Source organism: Pelophylax lessonae (assembly GCF_965119305.1).
Source record: "Pelophylax lessonae genome assembly, chromosome: 4".
NCBI lineage: Eukaryota > Metazoa > Chordata > Amphibia > Anura > Ranidae > Pelophylax > Pelophylax lessonae.
Genome location: NC_138771.1, coordinates 451250241 through 451271054, shown reverse-complemented (window position 1 = coordinate 451271054; position 20814 = coordinate 451250241). Strand labels below are relative to the sequence as shown.

The window sequence follows — 20814 nt, the reverse complement described above, 5'->3', positions numbered from 1 at the left end:
TGAAGAAAAATGGGCTACATGATCGAGTCGCCAGAAGAAAGCCATTACTACGCAAATGCCACAAAGTATCCCGCTTACAATACGCCAAACAGCACAGAGACAAGCCTCAAACCTTCTGGCACAAAGTCATTTGGAGTGATGAGACCCAAATTGGCTTTTTGGCCACAACAATTGACACTTCATTTGGAGAGGAGTCAACAAGGCCTATGATTAAAGGTACACCATTCCTACTGTGAAACACGGAAGTGGATCGCTGATGTTTTGGGGATGTGTGAGCTACAAAGGTACAGGAAATTTGGTCAGAATTGATGGCAAGATGAATGAAGTATGTTATTAAAAAATACAGGAAGAAAATTTGCATTCATCAGCCTGGAAGCTGTGCATGGGACGTAGTTGAACATTCCAACATGACAATGATCCTAAACACAAGGCCAAGTCGACCTGTCATTGGCTACAGCAGAAATAAAGTAAAGGTTCTGGAGTGGCCATCTCAGTCTCCTGACCTCAATATCATTGAGCCACTCTGGGGAGATCTCAAACGTGCAATTCATGCAAGACAGCCAAAGAATTTACAGGAACTGGAGGGTTTTTGCCAGGAAGAATGGGAAGCTTTACCATCTGAGAAGATAAAGAGCCTCATCCACAAATACCACAAAAGACTTCAAGCTGTCATTGATGTTAAAGGGGGCAATACACGGTATTAAGAATTGGGGTATGTAAACTTTTGATCAGGGTCATTTGGGTAGTTTCTGTTGTCATTATGATTTAAAAAGAGTAAACACAGTTGATTGATAATAAATGGCTTCAGCCAAACACTAACCATGAGTGAAAGAAAAGTTTTTGTGTTATTCATACTCTATGACAAAATGGCCAAGAAATCATAATATCTGCCAGGGTATGTAAACTTATGAGCAAACTGTATATATATAAATATATATATATATATATATATATATATATATTTTTTTTTTAATTATTATATTTAATGTAATATTCAAAGCTGCACCTAGGCTTTAATGCTTACCATGTATGGTGGCAAGGTCTAGGTAACCAGCATTCTGGAGACAGAATTACAGACTGAACAGACCTGAGCATACAGGGGAGAGGGAGGGCAAGTTCTACCTGAACTGATGCTGTTGCTCCTAGCTTCTACATTTAATTTTTTTTCCACACAACTTAGAAAATTAAAACATGTAATAATGTTCCCCACTGTGTTAAACCTGACAAACAGTAGGTTATTTTAGATTATACATGGAGCGATTCAGACCCGGAACATTTCCCCCTTGAGGATGTGGGGCCATCTGGTTTAGACAATAATACAAAGTATGCTGAAAATTATGCAGGCAGCCCTTAAACTAAAAAAGTAAAACATAAATACAATTTAACCTTACAAATGCTTGATATCTGTGAAAGCAAAGAATCACAATATGAGACATTAGTCAACATTTCCCAAGTTGAACTTTTGCCAACAGCTTACTGATAAATGTTGGCTAATGTGCAAAATAAAAAAAAAAACATCAATATGGCTGATGTGCTTCAATACTGGGCTTTATAAATATGACCCAAAAGAGAGTTAATTTGACTTTACTTTTATTGTCTAGCACCCATACTCATACAAACCAGTGTTTGTAAGATCAGTTTTAGTTTTTAAAGTGAATTGCTTACCTGGCTGTCTAATCCTAGAGTCAAAAGCATGAAGAAAAAAAGGAATGACCAGAAAGGAGACCAAGGAAGCATTGTCATGGCTTGTGGATACACTACAAAGGCCAGTCCAGGACCTGCAAAATACATAGCAAATAGTTTATATATAGTAATTATTACACATTCGTTATATAGCATGTATATTTTAGTTTAAACTGAAAGAGTAAGGTTGAAATTCCTATAGTTTTTAATAATGTCTGTGTCCTTGCTGGGCAGATTTCCATCACTTTCCTGTACTGGATACAATGTTGGCAACAATAAACATACAGTATATTACCAAAAGTATATGGACGCCTGCCTTTGTACACACATGAAACTTAATGGCATCCCAGTCTTAGTCTGTAGATCCCCTCTCCACCAAATGATTTGGACCAGTGCACAAAGCAAGGTCCATTAAAACATGGATGAGCAAATTTGGTGTGGAGGAATTTGACTGGCCTGCACAGAGTCCTGACCTCAACCTAATACAACACCTTTGGGATGAATTAAAGTGGAGACTGCAAGCCAGGCCTTCTTGTCCACATCAATGCCTGACCTCACAAATGCTCTTCTGGAAGAATGGTCAAACATTCCCATACACACTTTCCTAAACCTTGTGGACAGCCTTTCCAGAAGAGTTGAAGCTGTTATAGCTGCAAAGGGTTGGCCAACTCAATATTGAACCCTACAGACTAAGACTGGGATGTCATTAAAATTCATGTGTGTGTATAGGCAGGTGTCCCAATACTTTTGGTAATATAGTGTACGTCAGAAGCTCTGACCCTCCTACATTGTATCCCAAAAAGAGACACATTAATCATATTTTATTTGTTAATATCACATCATAGAATATAAAGGCTCCAGAGGTGAGATATTTGAAGTGAACCTGTGCCCATAAACATATTGACATATTTTGCACAAGCAGTAAAAGCACCTTAAACAAGCCCTCATTCACCTCTCTAGGATGTAAGCATTGTGAATAAATTCATCTTCAAAGTTCACAACAGAGAGATTGACTTCTTGGCTCTTGTCCATTTACTTTCTATTGTAGCAAAATCTTGGCAGGCTGCCAGCCCTCTAAGCACGTTTCAGGTGTCTTTAAGCTGGTAGAAAACAACTGAAACCCAAATTTAGAGTTTCTGTTGTGAGCTTTATGGATCTTTGAGAATAATGTCACAGTACATGCAGCTCATGAAGAAATGATGGGGCTATACCATAAAACACGCACTTTAAAGTGAAATTTTAGTCAGAAAATTAAGTCTTGCTAGATCACTTCATGTTGGCCCCTTTTGCAGGCATAGCTATGTAAAACATTAAAAATACTGTAAGTGCTTATCCTGTTTAAAATCCTGTAATACACTGTCTCACCCTGCTCTGCATATGCTCAATTACTCTCTATTTTTCTGCACTGTTCTGAAAATGTAGAGGCCGATCTGTGGACAGCCTAAAGATTTACTGCTATTTAGAGGCTCTGAGCTTCAGCAAAATGGCAGCCTCGAGCAAGAAATAATAGGAACAATGCTGGAGCCAATTTACAGAACACATTCATTTTGGTAGCATAATTATTAACGAGGAATATACGTTCCTTGCGAAAGAACATTATTTTTTTATCAAGTTGTTATGGGTAAAGTTGTGCTTTAAAAACAATGTTTGGTGATGAAAGCTCCTGTAGTCCTGTCCTGAAAGTTTCTTTTCAATTTATGAACCATTACCAAGAAAATAAATAAAAGCAATAACGGTTACAATATATAGTATAAAGTGGTGTCTGACAGTTTTTCCAGTTTTAACCACTTGCCGACTGCCTAACGCCGATTTACGTCGGCAGTCAGCCCCTCACAGGCAAAGCGACGTAGGTCTACGTCGCTCGCCTGTGAGGCTCTAGGGAGCGAGCGCACGCCGCCGGAGGCGCGCTCCCGCTCGCTCACGGACCCCCCCCCCGCGCGCGTGTGCCCGGCGGACCCGATGTTCGCCGTGCACTCGCAATTGTCCGTTAGAGCGGGAGAAAGGCAGGCGGCTAGTGTAAACAAAGCTGCCTGTCATTCTTCCCTGTGTAAGAATAGTGATCATACGGTCCTGCTATGTAGGACCGTTGACCACTGTTCTTACACCTCAAGCCACAACCAATCACAGTTAGAAACACGCCCCTAGGGACACACTTGACCCCTCCTCTCAAAAAAGTTAACCCCTTCACTGCCAGTGTAATTTTTACAGTAACAGTGAAAAATTGTAAATTCCCATATTAAATATACCAGGTTGGTCCGAGGTTAGGGCAGAAGATAAAACTCATGATGAAATACACTGGCAACTGGCCTCAAAGAAAAGAAATTGAACGGTGAAGCTGAACAAAAGCCAGAGTGCAGAGAACTATAGGGGGGAGACTTTAGGGGACTCTGGGAGGGGGGGGAGGAGTGGGTGGCTGGGGAGGAGGGAAAGGAAGGAGTCAGGAAGCTATGGATGGTGAACCAAGCTTACTAGAAGGCCCTGAGTCTCACTTCCCCAAGAAGGGGGAATTGGGACTAACGAGCGCATTAGTTAGAGCACCACCCAATGGAAAAAAGAGTCGACGGCAAGGAGTTCTCAAGGAGATCACCATAAACTACTCTAGGATCTTGGATAGGTCAGATTTACAACTTGGTAGGACCAGTCCGGGGAAACAGGGAGAGGAGGGGGCAGGAGGGGAATAGTGAGGGCTAGAACTGTGGGAAGGATATAGGGTGGGGGAAGGAGAGGGAAGGGTGGGGAGTGGAGGGAATTAGGAAGAAGAAAACGTTGTGCGAAATCTGAAAAATTATTTGTTGATATAATTTTCCCTTCTGATCTCTCGGATAAGTCCCTCTGGATGACCCTCAGAAATCGTCCCTACACCCATATTAAGACTGAGGGTGAGAGGAAGTAAAGTACAGGAGGAGAGAGGAGAAGGAGAAAGGACATGACTACACTAAATGTTTTGACATATAATGTAAGAGGATTAAATACGCCAATCAAAAGACATAAGGTATTAGAAGAACTAATATTAAGCATAAATAATAAAAACTCTCAGATTGTACAACACGTGCACAGGCAATAGAAAGTCACCAGTTTAAGACAGTGAGAAAAAACCTATTTCACTGCCAATCGATGGACGGGTGGATAATCCGACAGCCCAGGGAGAGGGATTACATCTTCCACTCCCCTGTGCAGGGGATATACTCAAGATTTGACTATATTATAATATAACATAGACTGATAGAAGCAGTGGGTAAAACATCAATAGGAATAATGACATTATCAGACCATGCCCCAGTAATTATGAAAATTAAACTTTCAGAACCTCAGAAAATTTAAACAACTGGAGGATTAATGAAGAACTGATACAAGACATAGAAGTGGGGAAAAAGATAGGGGAAGAACTGTAACAATATTTCATGAGTAATGAAACCCCAGATATATCTGAAGCTACAATCTGGGAGGCTGACAAGGCTTACATCAGAGGTGTACTGATTTCGATAGGCTCCAGGAAAAAAGAGGAAAGAACTATTAACATAAACAGATTAATAACAGAGATATACGATTTAGAACAGAAACATAAAAACAGTATGGAGGCCGAGATACAACAATCCTCATTAAAAAGATATCAATTAAAATAATTTTTTGGAGGAAGACAAGATGGGCCTTCAACAGAGTCGGTAGAGAAAGATATAAATGGGGAAACAAACCAGGGAAATACCTAGCAAGAGTTTTAAAAAATAAAAAGTTGATTAACTATATTGAAAAAATAAAAAATAATAGAGGAGAAATGGTACACTCAACAACAGAAATAGCTAAAGCATTCCAGATTTACTACGGTGCCCAATATACAGTGAGGCAAAAGGGGCCACAAGAAGCAGAACAAAAAAGAAAACAAAAGATACAAAAATACATAAAAAAGAAGCAAAATTGCCTAGAATATCAATAGAAAAACTGCAAGCTTTCGAGGCACCAATCTTAACGGTAGCATTAAAAAACTTAGCGGCAGGGAAAAGCCCAGGACTTAACGGGTTCACTATCGGTTTTTATAGAAAGTTTAAGGAAATACTTGTACCAAAACTTTGTAAATATATGAATGGGATAGAAGAAGGAAAGGAAATGAGAGTAGAATCACTACAAGCGTTTGTAACGGTAATACCTAAAGAAGGAAGGGATGCAACCCTGTGCTCTAGTTATTGGCCGATAGTGTTACTAAACACGGATACAAAATTATACGCAAAAGTCCTAGCAACTAGATTAAAAAGATTTAATGCTGGAGTGGATCTGTGTAGATCAGACTGGATTCATTCCAGGTGAGGAGGGGAAAGACAACTGGCTAAGAACGCTACTAATATTACATAAATCTAGAGGTGTTAAAAACCCTAAACATACGACTATCAATTGATGCTGAAAAGGCATTTGATAGAAGCACTGTATAGGAATCCAACAACATCAGTAAAGATTAATGAAAATGTATCTCCTCCTTTTGAAATGTGTAAGGGGATGAGACAGGGGTGCCCGCTTTCGCCCTTGTTGTTTGTCCCGTCACTGGAACCATTGCTAGCTACCACACGGAACAACGTAGATATAAGGGGAGTTGAGGTGGGATATGAGGAACATAAGGTAGCAGCATATGCTGATGACATCCTGTTCTACATTACTAACCATAGAATAACTCTTCCAAATGTAATCAAAGAATTAACAAAATATGGGGAACTATCAAATTTCAATATAAATCCAATAAAGTCAGAAATGTTAAACTTTGGGTTAAGTAAAAGAGAAGAACGGGCATTACAAAAGGAATTCCCATTCACATGGGCAAAAACAGAACTAAAATACCTTGGAATAAACCTAACTCCATCTTTAACCACTTCTGGACCGGAAGGTTTTCCCCCTTAATGACCAGGCCATTTTTTGTGATTTAACTGACAATTTTGCAGGGGTGTGACACTGTACCCAAATAAAATGTATGTCCTTTTTTCCCCCACAAATAGAGCTTTCTTTTGGTGGTATTTGGTCCCCTCTGCGACTTTTATGTTTTGCACTAAACTAAACAGAGCGCCAATTCTGACAAAAAAAAAATATTTTTTTACTTTCTGCTATAAGACATTCCCAATAAAAATTAATTTTTTTTTACATTTTAGGCCAATTTGTATTCTTCCTTAGCCACTAGACGGAGTGGCGTGCACAAATAAATATGCAAGATGCAAATGTGAAATACATAAATAGGTGATTTTGTAAAGTGTCAATGTGCTATTAAATGGAGTACCTCTATGATCAATTATCTCATGAGTATAATTAAAGGTGCTTATATAGAGGAAAATAAATAAATAAATAAAACCAATACAATACACTTGAGGTGACACCAATCAAATAAATAGTGTTGGCTCGTGATAGTGTTTTAACACACCACAGTCCATACAATGGTAATCCTGTGTGAATTGCAGTTATTTCCAAATAGCTGAAAAACTGCTTCTGCTTCTTTAATCCTTATATGAGTGTTCAAAATCAATGGGGAGCCTTCCCCGTGATCCTGTGCAGTGAAATATATCCAAACCTATGGTGATTGTGCTTTCTTCCTCCTTAGTGTATCACGGCTCGTGCAGTTGCTTATCCCCTATGGTAATGCACTCACCACAGATCCTTAACCCTGCAGGGGTATGTAGCCTTTATTGCAGTAAGAATGTATCCCTGGACTTCCCAGCTTTCCTACTGACTACCTATGTTGCCATTGCTCCCGTATGGAGAAAATATAGGGATACGCCCATAGTGTAGTATGTTAAAATAATTTATTTATTACAAGAAAAATATCCACTCACAGTTAGGCAGTAAAAGATGTGGTTTCAGCAGACATCCATGTCCGTGCATTCCACGGCCCTCAATATCCTCTAGCGGAAGTGACGCAATTGGGTAGAAGATCCCGCTCTACGTACGTTTCGTTTGAACAACGTCTTCAGGAGCGTTGTGGACTGTGGACTGTTAAAACACTATCACGAACCAGCACTATTTATTTGATTGGTGTCATCTCAAGTGTATTGTATTGGTTTTATTTATTTATTTTCATCTATATAAGCACCTTTAATTATGCCTGTGGGATAATTGATCATAGAGGTACTCCTTTTAATAGCACATTGGCACTTTACAAAATCACCTATCTTCAGCTGGAATTATTAGTGCTCTGTCACCTCCACCTTCTTCTTAGGAGCTCAAGGGAGCGGGATACGATCAATGGTGGTGCATATAAAACAAAGGGAAGGACACCCCTAGTGCTCTCTGTATACTTTATTAATAGCGAGGTGGCATAAAATAAAACTCACTTCAAAGGGCAGTGTGGGCTACAATTGTCTTTTCAGGCACAGCTGGTATGTGGCTCCGCCCCTGTACACGTTACGACACACCAGTAACTTCGCCAGACCCCGGGTCTGGTATGGATTTTGGGGGGTGGGCCATGCGTTTTTCTTTTTTTTTCAATTCTGGTGTGGGGTTTCCCTTAAAATCCATACCAGACCCGAAGGGCCTGGCATGGACGGGGGGGGGACCCTACGACTTTTTTTTTTTTTTCATCTGTATTGCCAGGAGCCGACAATACACTACAGCCGCGGGAAAGTTTGAATTAAATGTTTTCCTTTAGAAATCTCGGCATTGCTTCAGCAGGCTACATACATCGTACAAATGCGCCACTTTACAGGCACATTAAGGGGACCCCCCCAGGCAACATTGTTCATTTTTATTGTTTCCTTTTAAGCATTATTAAAATCACTGCTCCTGTAAAAACAATTGTTTTAAAAAAAATGTTCTTGCATTGATACCCAGGTCCCCCTGGGCAGTACCAAGTTCCTCATACACGTTTTATGGCAATAACTTGCATATAAGCCTTTAAAATGAGGACTTTTGGTTTTTCATGTTCGTGTCCCATAGACTTTAATAGAGTCCGCATGTTCGCTTTTCACTACTCGAGACGTTCTGGTGCGAACTGAACAGGGGGTGTTCGGCCCATCACTACTGGGCAGAATAAATATGGTCAAGATGGTAATACTGCCCAAAATCTTATACAAATTCCAAATGTTACCAACTTACCAAAAGATATCCCACATATTTTAGAGCAATAAGAACAATGATTTTAAAGTTCATTTATCAGGGGAAGAAGCCTAGAATACAGTATATGGCACTTAGACAAAGTAAAGACAAATCACAGGGGGGAATTAGCCGCACCAGAATTTAAAAGATACTACACAGGAGTTATAATCTCATGAATGATAGAATGGACAAAAATAAATTCACATAAGAGATAGGTTAAGATTTAAACCACATTAAGTCGAACACAGCTTATTAAGAATATTTGGATCCCACCAAAATATAAGGAAACATTTGTAAATATGCCTGAAATGAGTCGTTTACAAGACATGGGACATGACACACAGACTGGCTAAATGGGTATATAATTCACACTACTACCAGAAGGCACAAAACACTCTGCACCAGGGAATGAGACACAATATGGCAATTGGATTAAAAATACGCCGTTAAAAGACATCATACAGGGAGAAAATATGAGCCCATATTTCGAACTTAAAATGAGAGGGGAAACCATGTCATTGAATGAATGGAGATATTTTCAGCTAAAACATTTTGTGGGATCCTTGCCACAACCCATCAGGTCTGAGAAGGAATAGAACCTGGTGGAAAAATGATGTAACCTACAAAAAAAAAAAAAAACATAGTATATCTCAGATATATAAAATGCTTACTAGGATTCATAGAAACATGGGAAAAAGAGATAGGATTACAGTATGACTAAAATGGCAAGAAATATACACAATACTGAGAGCTGTACACAACTCTGTGGCTGACGTAAACACCATTGAAATGAACTTTAAATGTTTATCGAGATGGTATATAACGCCGGTAAAATTACAAAAATACTAACCAGAGAAATCCCCACGATGTTCCACATTTGGTGGGACTGCTCTAAGATTCGTGACTACTGGCAGAAGGTACAACAAAGTATTGGGGAGATAACAGAGGTAGATATCATCGATGACCCATGGGTCTGCTTATTCCATAAAACCGATAAAACAAAAAAGTATTATAATAGTACATCGGTACCAAACCTAATAAACACAGCAGAGGGGGCAATTCCAAAAAAATGGCAAGAACCAGAAAGTCCTACACTTAGAAACTGGTTTAAAAGAATTGAATATATATATATATATATATATATATATATATATATATATATATATATATATATATATATATATATATACTGTATATATAAATATATATAATATGGAGTACCTAGGCAGCAGAGAAGTAGATCAGACAGAGGGTTTTTAAAATAAGTAGGAGAAATGGGCAGACTTTAAAAATTCCAGCAAATACTTAGAAATTTGGGTAGAGTAGGGGAGGAAGAGGGTAAGTAGGCAAATGGAATAGAAGAGGAGGACACACAACAGTGGAATAGATGAGTAATGGACAAGGGGAAAGGAATAAGGGAGGGTACATGGGGGAAAGGGACAAGTATTCAATGTTTCAAAGAAATTAAAAAGAAAAAAAAACAATATATAGTATAAAGTGGCATGTGACAGTTTTTTCAGTTTTAACCAATATTCTGGCTTTTAATAACAGTCTTTTTTGTCGACTGGATGGAGAACAGTTATTCTGGCATTTTAGGGATGGAAATTCTTGGACCAGATTCTCAACTCTCTCTAATAAATGATAGTTAGCTGAGCTCAGCTGTCAAATAATCTTTGTAACTGGTAACAGAAGTCTGTAGAAATCATCACATTTGTTGGCTCTGCATAGTTTAGTTGGTTTAATCTGTCATTTGGCTAATTAGTAGTTTGGTCATTTGCCAAACACAACTTAAATGCAACACAATTGGAAGCCTTTGAGCATGACAACAGTGCATTCTGGAAAAAAAAAAGAGAGAAAAAAAACTGTTGAAGAATGAAGAGACCCCACTATAAAATTAGCTTAAGCAGTTGTAAGAGTTAAATGTTTTTTTCTAATAATAAGCATGCTCTACCTACATGTGGCCCTGAACTTCACGTTCTGGAGTCCCCCGCTGGTGCTTCAGCCTCCTCCTTTTCTGTGTATGCTACCATAACAAGCCGCTTACTATGGGGCAGATGTGCGGTTGGGAATGCATTAAGGTAAAAAAATAATGTCTAGTCTTCAGAAACACTTTAAACGCACCAATATATCTGCATTGAGAATGGCAATTATTATTATCAATACTTGTCTTCTATAAAATTACAGTACATCCCATTAGTGCTATATAGCTGTGAGTCCTGTGCTTTAATGAAATTAGATCACGATTATTGCTAATATTCAGATCATGTGATCTGGCTGTCCTGCTTCCTACTTCAAAGATATTGGGAGAAGGAATTGTCACAGAGATTCATAACCTATGATGTAGTCACGGAACCCTGGGAGGAGGTTTAGGTTGACAATCACTGAATACGCATGACACCGGAGGGTACTATGCTGTCTATCAACTACGACTGACAGAGTAGTGGAGATGTGCAAATGTCACCAGAGGGTTTGCCTATAGTGCACACTCTAAAGCTAACCATACACTTATAAAATTTTGTTCAAACATTTTGTTCACAACATTCACCAAAGGTGGACAGCACAGAATGTTATCATCACGCATGGTTTCTAGTAGGGTCAACAGGTATTTTTTACACTTATTGAACAGATGTAAGAAAATACTCTCAATGATCAATGTAATGCCCCGTACACACGTGCAGATTATCTGAAGACTTTTGTCTGCAGACTTACCAAAACCATATAATATGAGGTCAAACCTAAACACTTTCAATTTGTATGCAATCCGGCAGGCCCTTGCACTACATAGAAAAGGTAAATCTGAAGACAAAAGTTTTCAGATAATCTGCACGTGTGTACGGGGCATAAAAGACCAAAAGGGAGCAACTAAGAGAAGGTTGTTGTTAGGGTTTGGATACACTTTAAGGGGCCTACTTATATTATATATGTATATAATTTGCCTTGCAAATGTCTCAACATTTATTCCAGCATAACACATAATACTCGTAAGGTTTGTAATATGTGTGTTTTCTTTGTTTCCTTTCGCCCAGCGAATGTACCATTTCATTACATTGAATCCAAATAAATAAAATAGCCATAAGAACATTCAACCTGCAGGGGGAAAAATATGAAGTAGACCTTAGCACTGTGTACAGTCTATGGTGAATTTTGTGCGAATGGCTGAGCGAATGGGTGTTCAGCAGAAAGATTTAGCAGTGGCATTATTATCACTGCTACAGTGCCTTGAAAAAGTATTCATACCCCTTGACATTTTCCATATTTTGTCATGTTGCAACCAAAAACTTAAAGTTATTTTATTGGGATTTTATGTGATAGACCAGCACAAAGTGGCACACAATTGTGAAGTGGAAGGAAAATGATTAATGGTTTTCCAAATTGTTACAAATAAATATCTGAAAAGTGTGGTGTGCATTTGTATTCAGACCCCTTTAATCTTTACTAGAGTTGAGCGGACACCTGGATGTCCGTGTTCGGCGGCCGAACTTGAAAAAAAAGTCCGGGTCCGTGTCCCGGACTTTTTCCGAACTTTACCCGGACACCGAACCCCATTGAAGTCAATGGGGACCCGAACTTTCAGGCACTAAAATGGCTCTAAAACACCAATGGAAAGGACTAGAGTGCTACAAATGGTAGCAAAATGTATTTAAGAGCATGGCAAGTGCTCTTAAAAAAACTCCCCTTTAAATTTGTAATTTTTAAATAGCAGATTAGAACAGCAATCTGTAGTACAATATAGCTGAACGCTGCACACAACAGACTGATAAAAATAGATTTTTTGAATCCCTCCTCCTCCTCCTCCTCCTCCTCAGTGGGCTCAAGTGAGGGCAAAAAGATCGTTCACTGCACCACCCCCCACACAGCAAAATCGATGTAGACTGTCCCTGCCTAATCACTCCAGCCTGTCCCTAAAATGCTCAAATAACTTTCCCTGCCTACACTCCGACCTGTCCCTGCATTCTTTTCGGGCACAATTTTTCACTGTCTGTCCCTAATCAGCAGCCAGCACGTATGATGTGTGCTCTCTCCCTAAACTACAGCAGAATGACGCACCACCCTGGGTCTCTCGAACTTATAAAGACATGGGTCACATGCTTCAGATGGCCAATCACAGCTACTAATACATTAGTAGGCATGGCTGTGATGGCGCACACCAGTTAAACGCTTGTTGATTGGCTGTTGAAAGCCCGCCATTAAAAGCGCGCCATTACATACAAAACAGGAAATACAATTACCGAACACGGATTTTAAACCCGAACATACAGTAAAGTTTTCGGGTCCTTGTTCGGGTAACAAAAATCCAATTATTCGGTACAAACCCGAATAATACAGTCCGTGTTCGCTCAACACTACTCTTTACTCTTTAGTAAATAGTGTCCACTTGTGTGTAATTAAATCTCAATATAAGTACAGCTATTCTGTGAAGCCCTCAGAGGTTTTGTAGAGAACCTTTGTGAACAAACAGCATCATGAAGGCCAAGGAACCCACTAGACAGGTCAGGGATAAAGTTGTGGAGACGTTTAAAGCAGGGTTAGGTTAAAAAAAAAATTATTCCAAGCTTTGAACATGTCACTGAGCACTGTTCAATCCCTCATCCAAAAATGGAAAGAGTATGGCACAAGTACAGACCTACAAAAACATGGCCATCCACCTAAACTGACAGGCCGGGCAATGAGAGCATCAGGTGGGAGAATTTCAAGGGGTATGAATACTTTTTTAAGGCACTGTAAAGGTGACAGCTTTCTCCTGGCTGATATGGGGCTGGCACCTGCCTGTGTCCTTACATCAAGTTACTCATATACCTGCCCAGCACATTCAGCTGTCAGCTGGAGATCCCAAAATGATGGGTGAATTTAGGCAAACAGCAGTAATGGGGGAAAAAAAATTAAAAACAGCGAGCCCCCCCAAAATTCATACCATTTGTGTTTGGTATAGATTTTAGGGGAAAGTCCCATGCAAAAAAAACAAGTAAATGAAGCATGCCCCCCCCCCCCTCCAAATCCATATCAGTTCCTTATCTGAGCATGCAGCCTGGGTGGCCAGGAAAGGGGGGGGGCATGCACCCCCTCCTGAACTATGCTAGCCTATATTCCCTCAGTATGGAATAGTACCTTACCAGGAGGGACCCCGTGGCAAAGCACCCTCTCACCATGTTGATGAGAACAAGGGCCTCTTCCTCACAACCCTGGCCCAGTTGTTTTTAGGGTTTGTGGGCAGGGTACTAATCAGAATATGGAAGCATCTTTCAAAAACAAGGGGATCCCCCAGACACTGCTCATTCCTCCACCTGAACGAGTAAGGGGTACACCAAACACCAATTAATTTGCCCATTCAAACAGGAATCTGCATAGATGTACACAGAGCACAGGTCTCTCACATATTATTTCCCCTGCTGGTCATTTGTTCTTAGCCTATAGTGTTAGGCTGGCCATACACTATACAATTTTCTTATTCAATTTCCTTTAGATTTACCTTTAACTATGTAGTGCAAGGGCCTGCCTGATTGCATACAAATTGAAAGTGTTTAGGTTTGACCCTATATTACATGGTTTTGGTAAATCTAAAGGAAAGTTGAACAAGAAAATTGTATAGTGTATGGCCAGCCTTAGACTTGCCATACAATAGTCTTTTTTTTTTGTTTAACCAGTAGGTTGAAAAAACAAAAATTCCCAATTCCCCTATCCACACACTTGATGTGGACGGGGGAATCACTCCCGCTGAGCTATTGTTTTCTGACAGTGCTAAAGCTGGCCGCACTGATCATTCGGGAAAAACCTAACAGGTTGGTTGTACAGAAGTCGATCGGGAGATCAACTTCTATACAACCAGCCAGACCATACATGGATCGAAATTTGGTCGGTCCCTGCTGAACCGGCCGAACTTGAATCCATATATGACTCCCCTTAGGCTATTTCCTCTAATGGTGAATGTTAATTTTCATGGTTGAATGTTCTTTTTAATATTATCCTTCCATAATCGAATGCTAGGGATTGTTACATCCACCTGAGCAAAAGGCAACAAAGAAATTTTTACACACATATTAAAACCTTATGGGCATTATTCATTACATTTGCCTGAACAGTGAGACATTCACAAAGCAAATTTTTTTAAAAGTAGACCCCAAAATGACATGTGCATTTTTGCAATATCCCTTATTTGTAATAGGGGATATTCAGGGGCGAGTCCAAAGGGTACTCGGAATGGTCTGGTGTGGATTTGTCCTGGGACCAATCCTGTTTCATTTATTCATAAACGATCTAGAGGATGGGATAAACAACTCTGGTGGACTAAAGGGGGACTTTGGTGTAAGGCGGGGATGCTAGGGAGAATCTGATATAAGGGGAACTCTGTGGACTCTGGTGTAAAGGGGAATGCGTATGTAAATAGGGAACACTGGAGACTCTGATGTAAGAAGGGGCCCTGGGAACCCTGATATATAAAGGAATGCCAGGGACTGCTGATGTATGGGGGATTCTGGGAATTTTGATATAAGGGGGGACTCTGATATAACTTGGAGTCTCTAATGTAAATAGATGGTTCATCCTGACTGCTGCACTCTTGTTTTGTATGTTACTTACTCCTTACCCCTGCACTCTAAGCATTATATTGTGCAATACATAGTCCTGACCATGGTGTTCATTGTTCCTTGTCTCAACAGTTGCTGGCTTTAATGAAGTTCTTTTTTAAGATAGGCTCAGTCAGATGCAATTACATCCTTTTTTGTGTGCCAAAAAGCACATGTAATGGAAATTTTTAATGTTTAAAAAAATTATCCTTTGTCCTGATGTTTATTTGTGTCTGTGAGGTTGTCAGTTGAGGAATATTTTATGGGTACAAGGACTATATTATATGTGTGCAATGTATATGGTGATGACTAGCCTCAGATTCAGTTTATTGCTCCCCCGTTAGTCCTTTACTGTTTGGCAAAATCTGGCCATGCATGCCATTCACTGCCTCTTGCTATGCACGTCGCAGAACTTACTTTTCTGTTTTACCTCAAGGTGCCCCAGGCTGTTCATAATCCTATGTAAACCAATACTTTATACCTGTGCATCCTAGATTAATCAAACAATCACTGTAAAATCTTATTAGTGAAAAGTTAGCATAAAATAATATAAAATAAAACAAAAATGAATGTGAATCAGGTTGATATAACACAGTTGTTAACAAAATGAAGCAGTGAGTTAATTAATGTGAATCAAAATTGGTATAACATTATTAACAAAATGAAGCAGCTGGTTTGAAAGCCATGATAAGCCAAATTAAGTAAAAGGTATATATTGCTATAAAATGAATCACGCTTTCAAACACTATTAAATATGTGCTTATAGCATAGGTATATTGTCCATCAACACCAATGTGCTTAAAAGTGGTGACGTCTTCGAGAAAATTACAACTCCTCCAAAGAACCGTGAGCTGTGATGAGTGATCTTCCACTGCCGGTAAATGAAATACCTACTCACCAGAAGTAAAATTTTATACGCATATCCAACCAATGAGGTCTCCCTCACGCCAATAGATAATCTCCGCTAGTGCCACTATTCCAGTTGGACTCCAGGATTTATGCTATAAGGGCCCTTCATAGTACAGTATTTTCCATTTATGTAATAGAGCATAGTGAATTAAAAACATATACCCTAGGGCAGTGATGGTGAACTTTGGCACTCCAGATGTTTTGGAACTACATTTCCCATGATGCTCACCTACACTGCATAATGCATGAGCATCATTTCCTCTACTTAGAACGTAGGTGGAAAGTGGAACGGCTTCCTTGCATTTTACGATCTTGTAAGCATTTTTAACTGGTTCCAGATCGCCCGCCACAGATTTACTGTGGCAGGCAACCCCTCCTGCGCGAACCGACGTAACTGCACGACGGTCGCGTGCCTTCAGCTAGGGGACAAGGCAGCGGAGACTCCGATGCATGGGGCCGGCAACTCCGATTGCCGCCGGCCACACGCGATTGAGAGAGAAGGGCGGTCAGTTATTGTAAACACAGCTGACCGTTCTTCTCTCTGGAATGATCACAGAGCGCCTGTTATCCTGCAATATAGGATCACAGGTCTCTCTGTGATCATTTCAAAAGTACCTACCCCCACAGTTAGAATTTCTCCCCTAGGCTTAACTCCTGATCACCCACTGTGTTAACCCCTTCCCTGCCAATTGCATTATTACAGTAACAGTGTATATTTTTAGCACTGATTACTGTAGTAATGTCACTGGTCCTCCAAAAGTGTCAAAAATTTCAGTTAGGGGTCCGATTTGTTCGCCACAATGTCACAGTCCCACTAAAAATCGCAGATTGCCACTATTACAAGTAAAAAAAAAAAAAAAAACAATAAAAATGACATAAATCTTTTCCGTAGATGCGATAATTTTTGTGCAAATCAATCAAAATACGCTTTTTGCGATTTTTTTATTACCAAAAATATGTAGCAGAAAACAAATTGGCCTAAAATGTTAAAACATTTTGATTTTTAATTTTTTTGGGGGGGGAATGTTATATAGCAGAATGTGAAAAATATATATATATATTTTTCCAGAATTGGCGCTTTTTTTTTTTGTTTATAGCGCAAAAAATAAAAATCGCACAGGTGATCAAATACCACAGAAAGCTCTATTTGTGGGAAAAAAAGGACATCAATTTTATTTAGGTATAGCGTTGCACAACAGCGCAATTGTCCGTTAAAGTAACACAGTGCCGAATCGCAAAAATGGCCTGGTCATTAGGGGACAAATCCATCCGGTCCAGAAGTGGTTTATTCACTATGTGCTATTAAATAAATGGAAGATACTATACTATGAAGGACCCTTTGTTCTTTACATTTTATGGCATAAATCCTGGAGTCCAACTGGAATAGTGGCACTAGCGAAGATTATCTTTTGGCGTGAGGGAGACCTCATTGGTTGAATATGCGTATAAAATTTTACTTCTGGTGAGTAGGTATTTCATTTACCGGCGGTGGAAGATCACTCATCACAGCTCACGGTTCTTTGGAGGAGCTGGAATTTTCACAAAGACGTCACCATTTTTTAGCACATTGCTGTTGACAAACAATATGCCTATTAGCACATAATAAATAGTGTTTGAGAGCGCGGTTTATTTTATAGCAATATATACCTTTTACTTGTTCATAATCCTAGTCATGATCACACTAGGTCACTCTGATTTGATTTTTTCATTGTAAAGTCAGGCAGATTACTTCTTATGAGTATTATCAATGTTTACATGTTGTTTATACTGTAGAAATATAAATTGTCATTATTTATAATTGAAGTTTCTGTCATATTTCAGGTTGTCAGTATAAAATATGCTCTGTCAGTAAATTTTTCATGTTTTGTCTGTAAAATCAGTTATCGGGGGTTGGGAACCCTGTTGGGGGTATACAATATATTTTTCATTGTAAGCTGTACAAATTGATTCTCTTCAATGGTTCAAGAAAGTTTCAATAATTATAAAGACAATAAATCCCTGGCAGCTCTCAGATCATAAAAGATATGTAAAACCCCAAATAATTGGAGCAAAGGCAGAAGAATTAGCAGAACGGATGTGAAAATAGCTGCCAAAAATCCAATCCTAGCAGATTCAGGATGAAAAAGAAAGGCACCATCTGGCTATGTACAACAGGCATCCCGTGTGGGATGTAGACGGTTACAGCAGTAAAAAGTCAGACTACAGCCTTAAGGCGACCATTATAAAAATAAAGAAGGCATACTGAGTAGGTCTTATCTGTTCATCATCAGGGAATCATTGTATTGGCCTATTTAAGGCACAATTGAAGTTAAAGAAATAAATATGCATTCAGATAGACTTTGTACTAACAAATTCCGTTCGTATAGCCTTACCTACACTTTCCTTTTACTGCAGTCGTTCAGCGTGTCTAAATATGACTGTGCAGTCTAACAGGCACCAGTTTTAGACCCGGTGCCCTCTATACTATAGCAGATCTGGTCAGACACACTCCTTACCCCTCTCTTTGTGAGGACACGTGTGCTAAAGGGTGTGGCTATTACTCAACTCTTCCAACATACAGTATCTCACAAAAGTGAGTACACCCCTCACATTTTTGTAAATATTTTATTATATCTTTTCACGTGACAACACTAAAGAAATAACTCTTTTCTACAATGTAAAGTAGTGAGTGTACAGCTTGGATAACAGTGAAATTTGATGTCCCCTCAAAATAACTCAAAACACAGTCATTGATGTCTAAACCTCTGGCAACAAAAGTGAGTACACCCCTAAGTGGAAATGTCCAAATTGGACCCAATTAGCCATTTTCCCTCCCCAGTGTGATGTGACTTGATAGTGTTACAAGGGGGGCAGGTGTGTAAATTTGGTGTTCTCGCTCTCCCTCTCTCATACTGGGTACTGGAAGTTCAACATGGCACCTTATGGCAAAGAACTCTCTGAGGATCCAAAAAAAAAAAAAAGAATTGTTGCTCTACATAAAGATGGCCTAGGCTATAAGAAGATTGGCAAGACCATGAAACTGAGCTGCAGCACAGTGGTCAAGACCATACAGCAGTTTAGCAGGACAGGTTCCATTCAGAACAAGCCTCACCATGGTCGACAAAATAAGTTGAGTGCACGTGCTCAACATCATACCCAGAGGTTGTCTTTGGGAAATAGACGTATGAGTGCTGCCAGAATTGCTGCAGAGGTTGAAGGGGTTAGGGGGCAGCCTGTGAGTGCTCAGACCATACGCCGCACACTGCATCAAATTGCTCTGCATGGCTGTCGTCCCAGAAGGAAGGCTCTTCTAAAGATGATGCCCAAGAAAGACCGCAAACAGTTTGCTGAAGACCAGCAGACTAAGGACATGGGTTATGGAACCATGTCCTGTGGTCTGATGAGACCAAGATAAACTTATTCGGTTCAGATGGTGTCAAGCGTGTGTGGCGGCAACCAGGTGAGAGGAGTACAAAGCCAAGTGCGTCTTGCCTACAGTCAAGCATGGTGGTGGGAGTGTCATAGTCTGGGGCTGCATGAGTGCTGTCGGCACTGGGGAGCTAAAGTTCATTAAGGTAACCATAAATGCCAACATGTACTGTGACATACTGAAGCAGAGCATGATCCCCTCCCTTCGGAGACTGGGCCACAGGGCAGTATTCCAACATGATAACGACCCCAAACATACCTCCAAGACGACCACTGCCTTGCTAAAGAATCTGAGGGTAAAGGCGATGGACTGGCCAAGCATGTCTCCAGGACCTAAATCCTATTAAGTATCTGTGGGGCATCTTCAAACAGAGGGTGGAGGAGAGCAAGGTCTCTAACATCCACCACCTCCGTGATGTCGTCATGAAGGAGTAGAAGAGGACTCCAGTGGCAACCTGTGAAGCTCTGGTGAACTCAATGCCCAAGAGGGTTAAGGCAGTGCTGGAAAATAATGGTGGCCACACAAAATATTGACACTTTGGGCCCAATTTGGACATTTTCACTTAAGGGTGTACTCACTTTTGTTGCCAGCGGTTTAGACATTAATGGATGTGTGTTGAGTTATTTTGAGGGGACAGAACATTTCCACTGTTATACAAGCTGTACACTCACTACTTTACATTGTAGCAAAATGTAATTTCTTCAGCGTTGTCACAAAAGATATAATAAAATATTTACAAAAATGTGAGGGGTGTACTCACTTTTATGAGATATTGTATGCTGGTACATTTATGTATTTTAGCCCTGTATGCCAGAAGTCTAAGGGGACATCAAGAACACATGAGGAAACCTATGAGAGCCTTAGTTAGGGCAAATGATCCAGATCAAGATACCATGCAAATGAAGAGGGTTTATCTGCGAAAATATGTTGTTCCTCATATTCACCAAGTTTCAGAACCCCAAAATGCCGAGCATGGGGAGCCACCAGAAAAATGATTCTCTGTTTCAGAGATTTTTCAGTGGTTAAAGGGTCAACAGGTAGTTGACCTACTAAAAAAGATGATCAAGGATTCTTTAGCAGAACTAGCAGCAGTAGTTACACCGCAGCTTCCAGCTCAACCTCCACTAGAGTCAGCACTCCCTGGCCCATCCTTGGGAGAGCCCTCCCTCCCCACAACAAATGTTCCTCCCAGGC

At 39.9% G+C, this 20814-nt stretch overlaps 1 protein-coding gene across 1 annotated transcript in view; it reads right to left on the bottom strand.

Moving 5' to 3' along the window:
• The window catches only part of SLC6A7 (solute carrier family 6 member 7), a 212776-nt gene that overhangs the window by 71821 nt on the left and 120141 nt on the right, over positions 1–20814 (bottom strand). The window contains exon 9 of the mRNA XM_082256632.1: positions 1666–1778. Coding sequence (XP_082112758.1) covers positions 1666–1778 — 113 coding nt within the window. The remainder of the gene's footprint in view (positions 1–1665; positions 1779–20814) is intronic.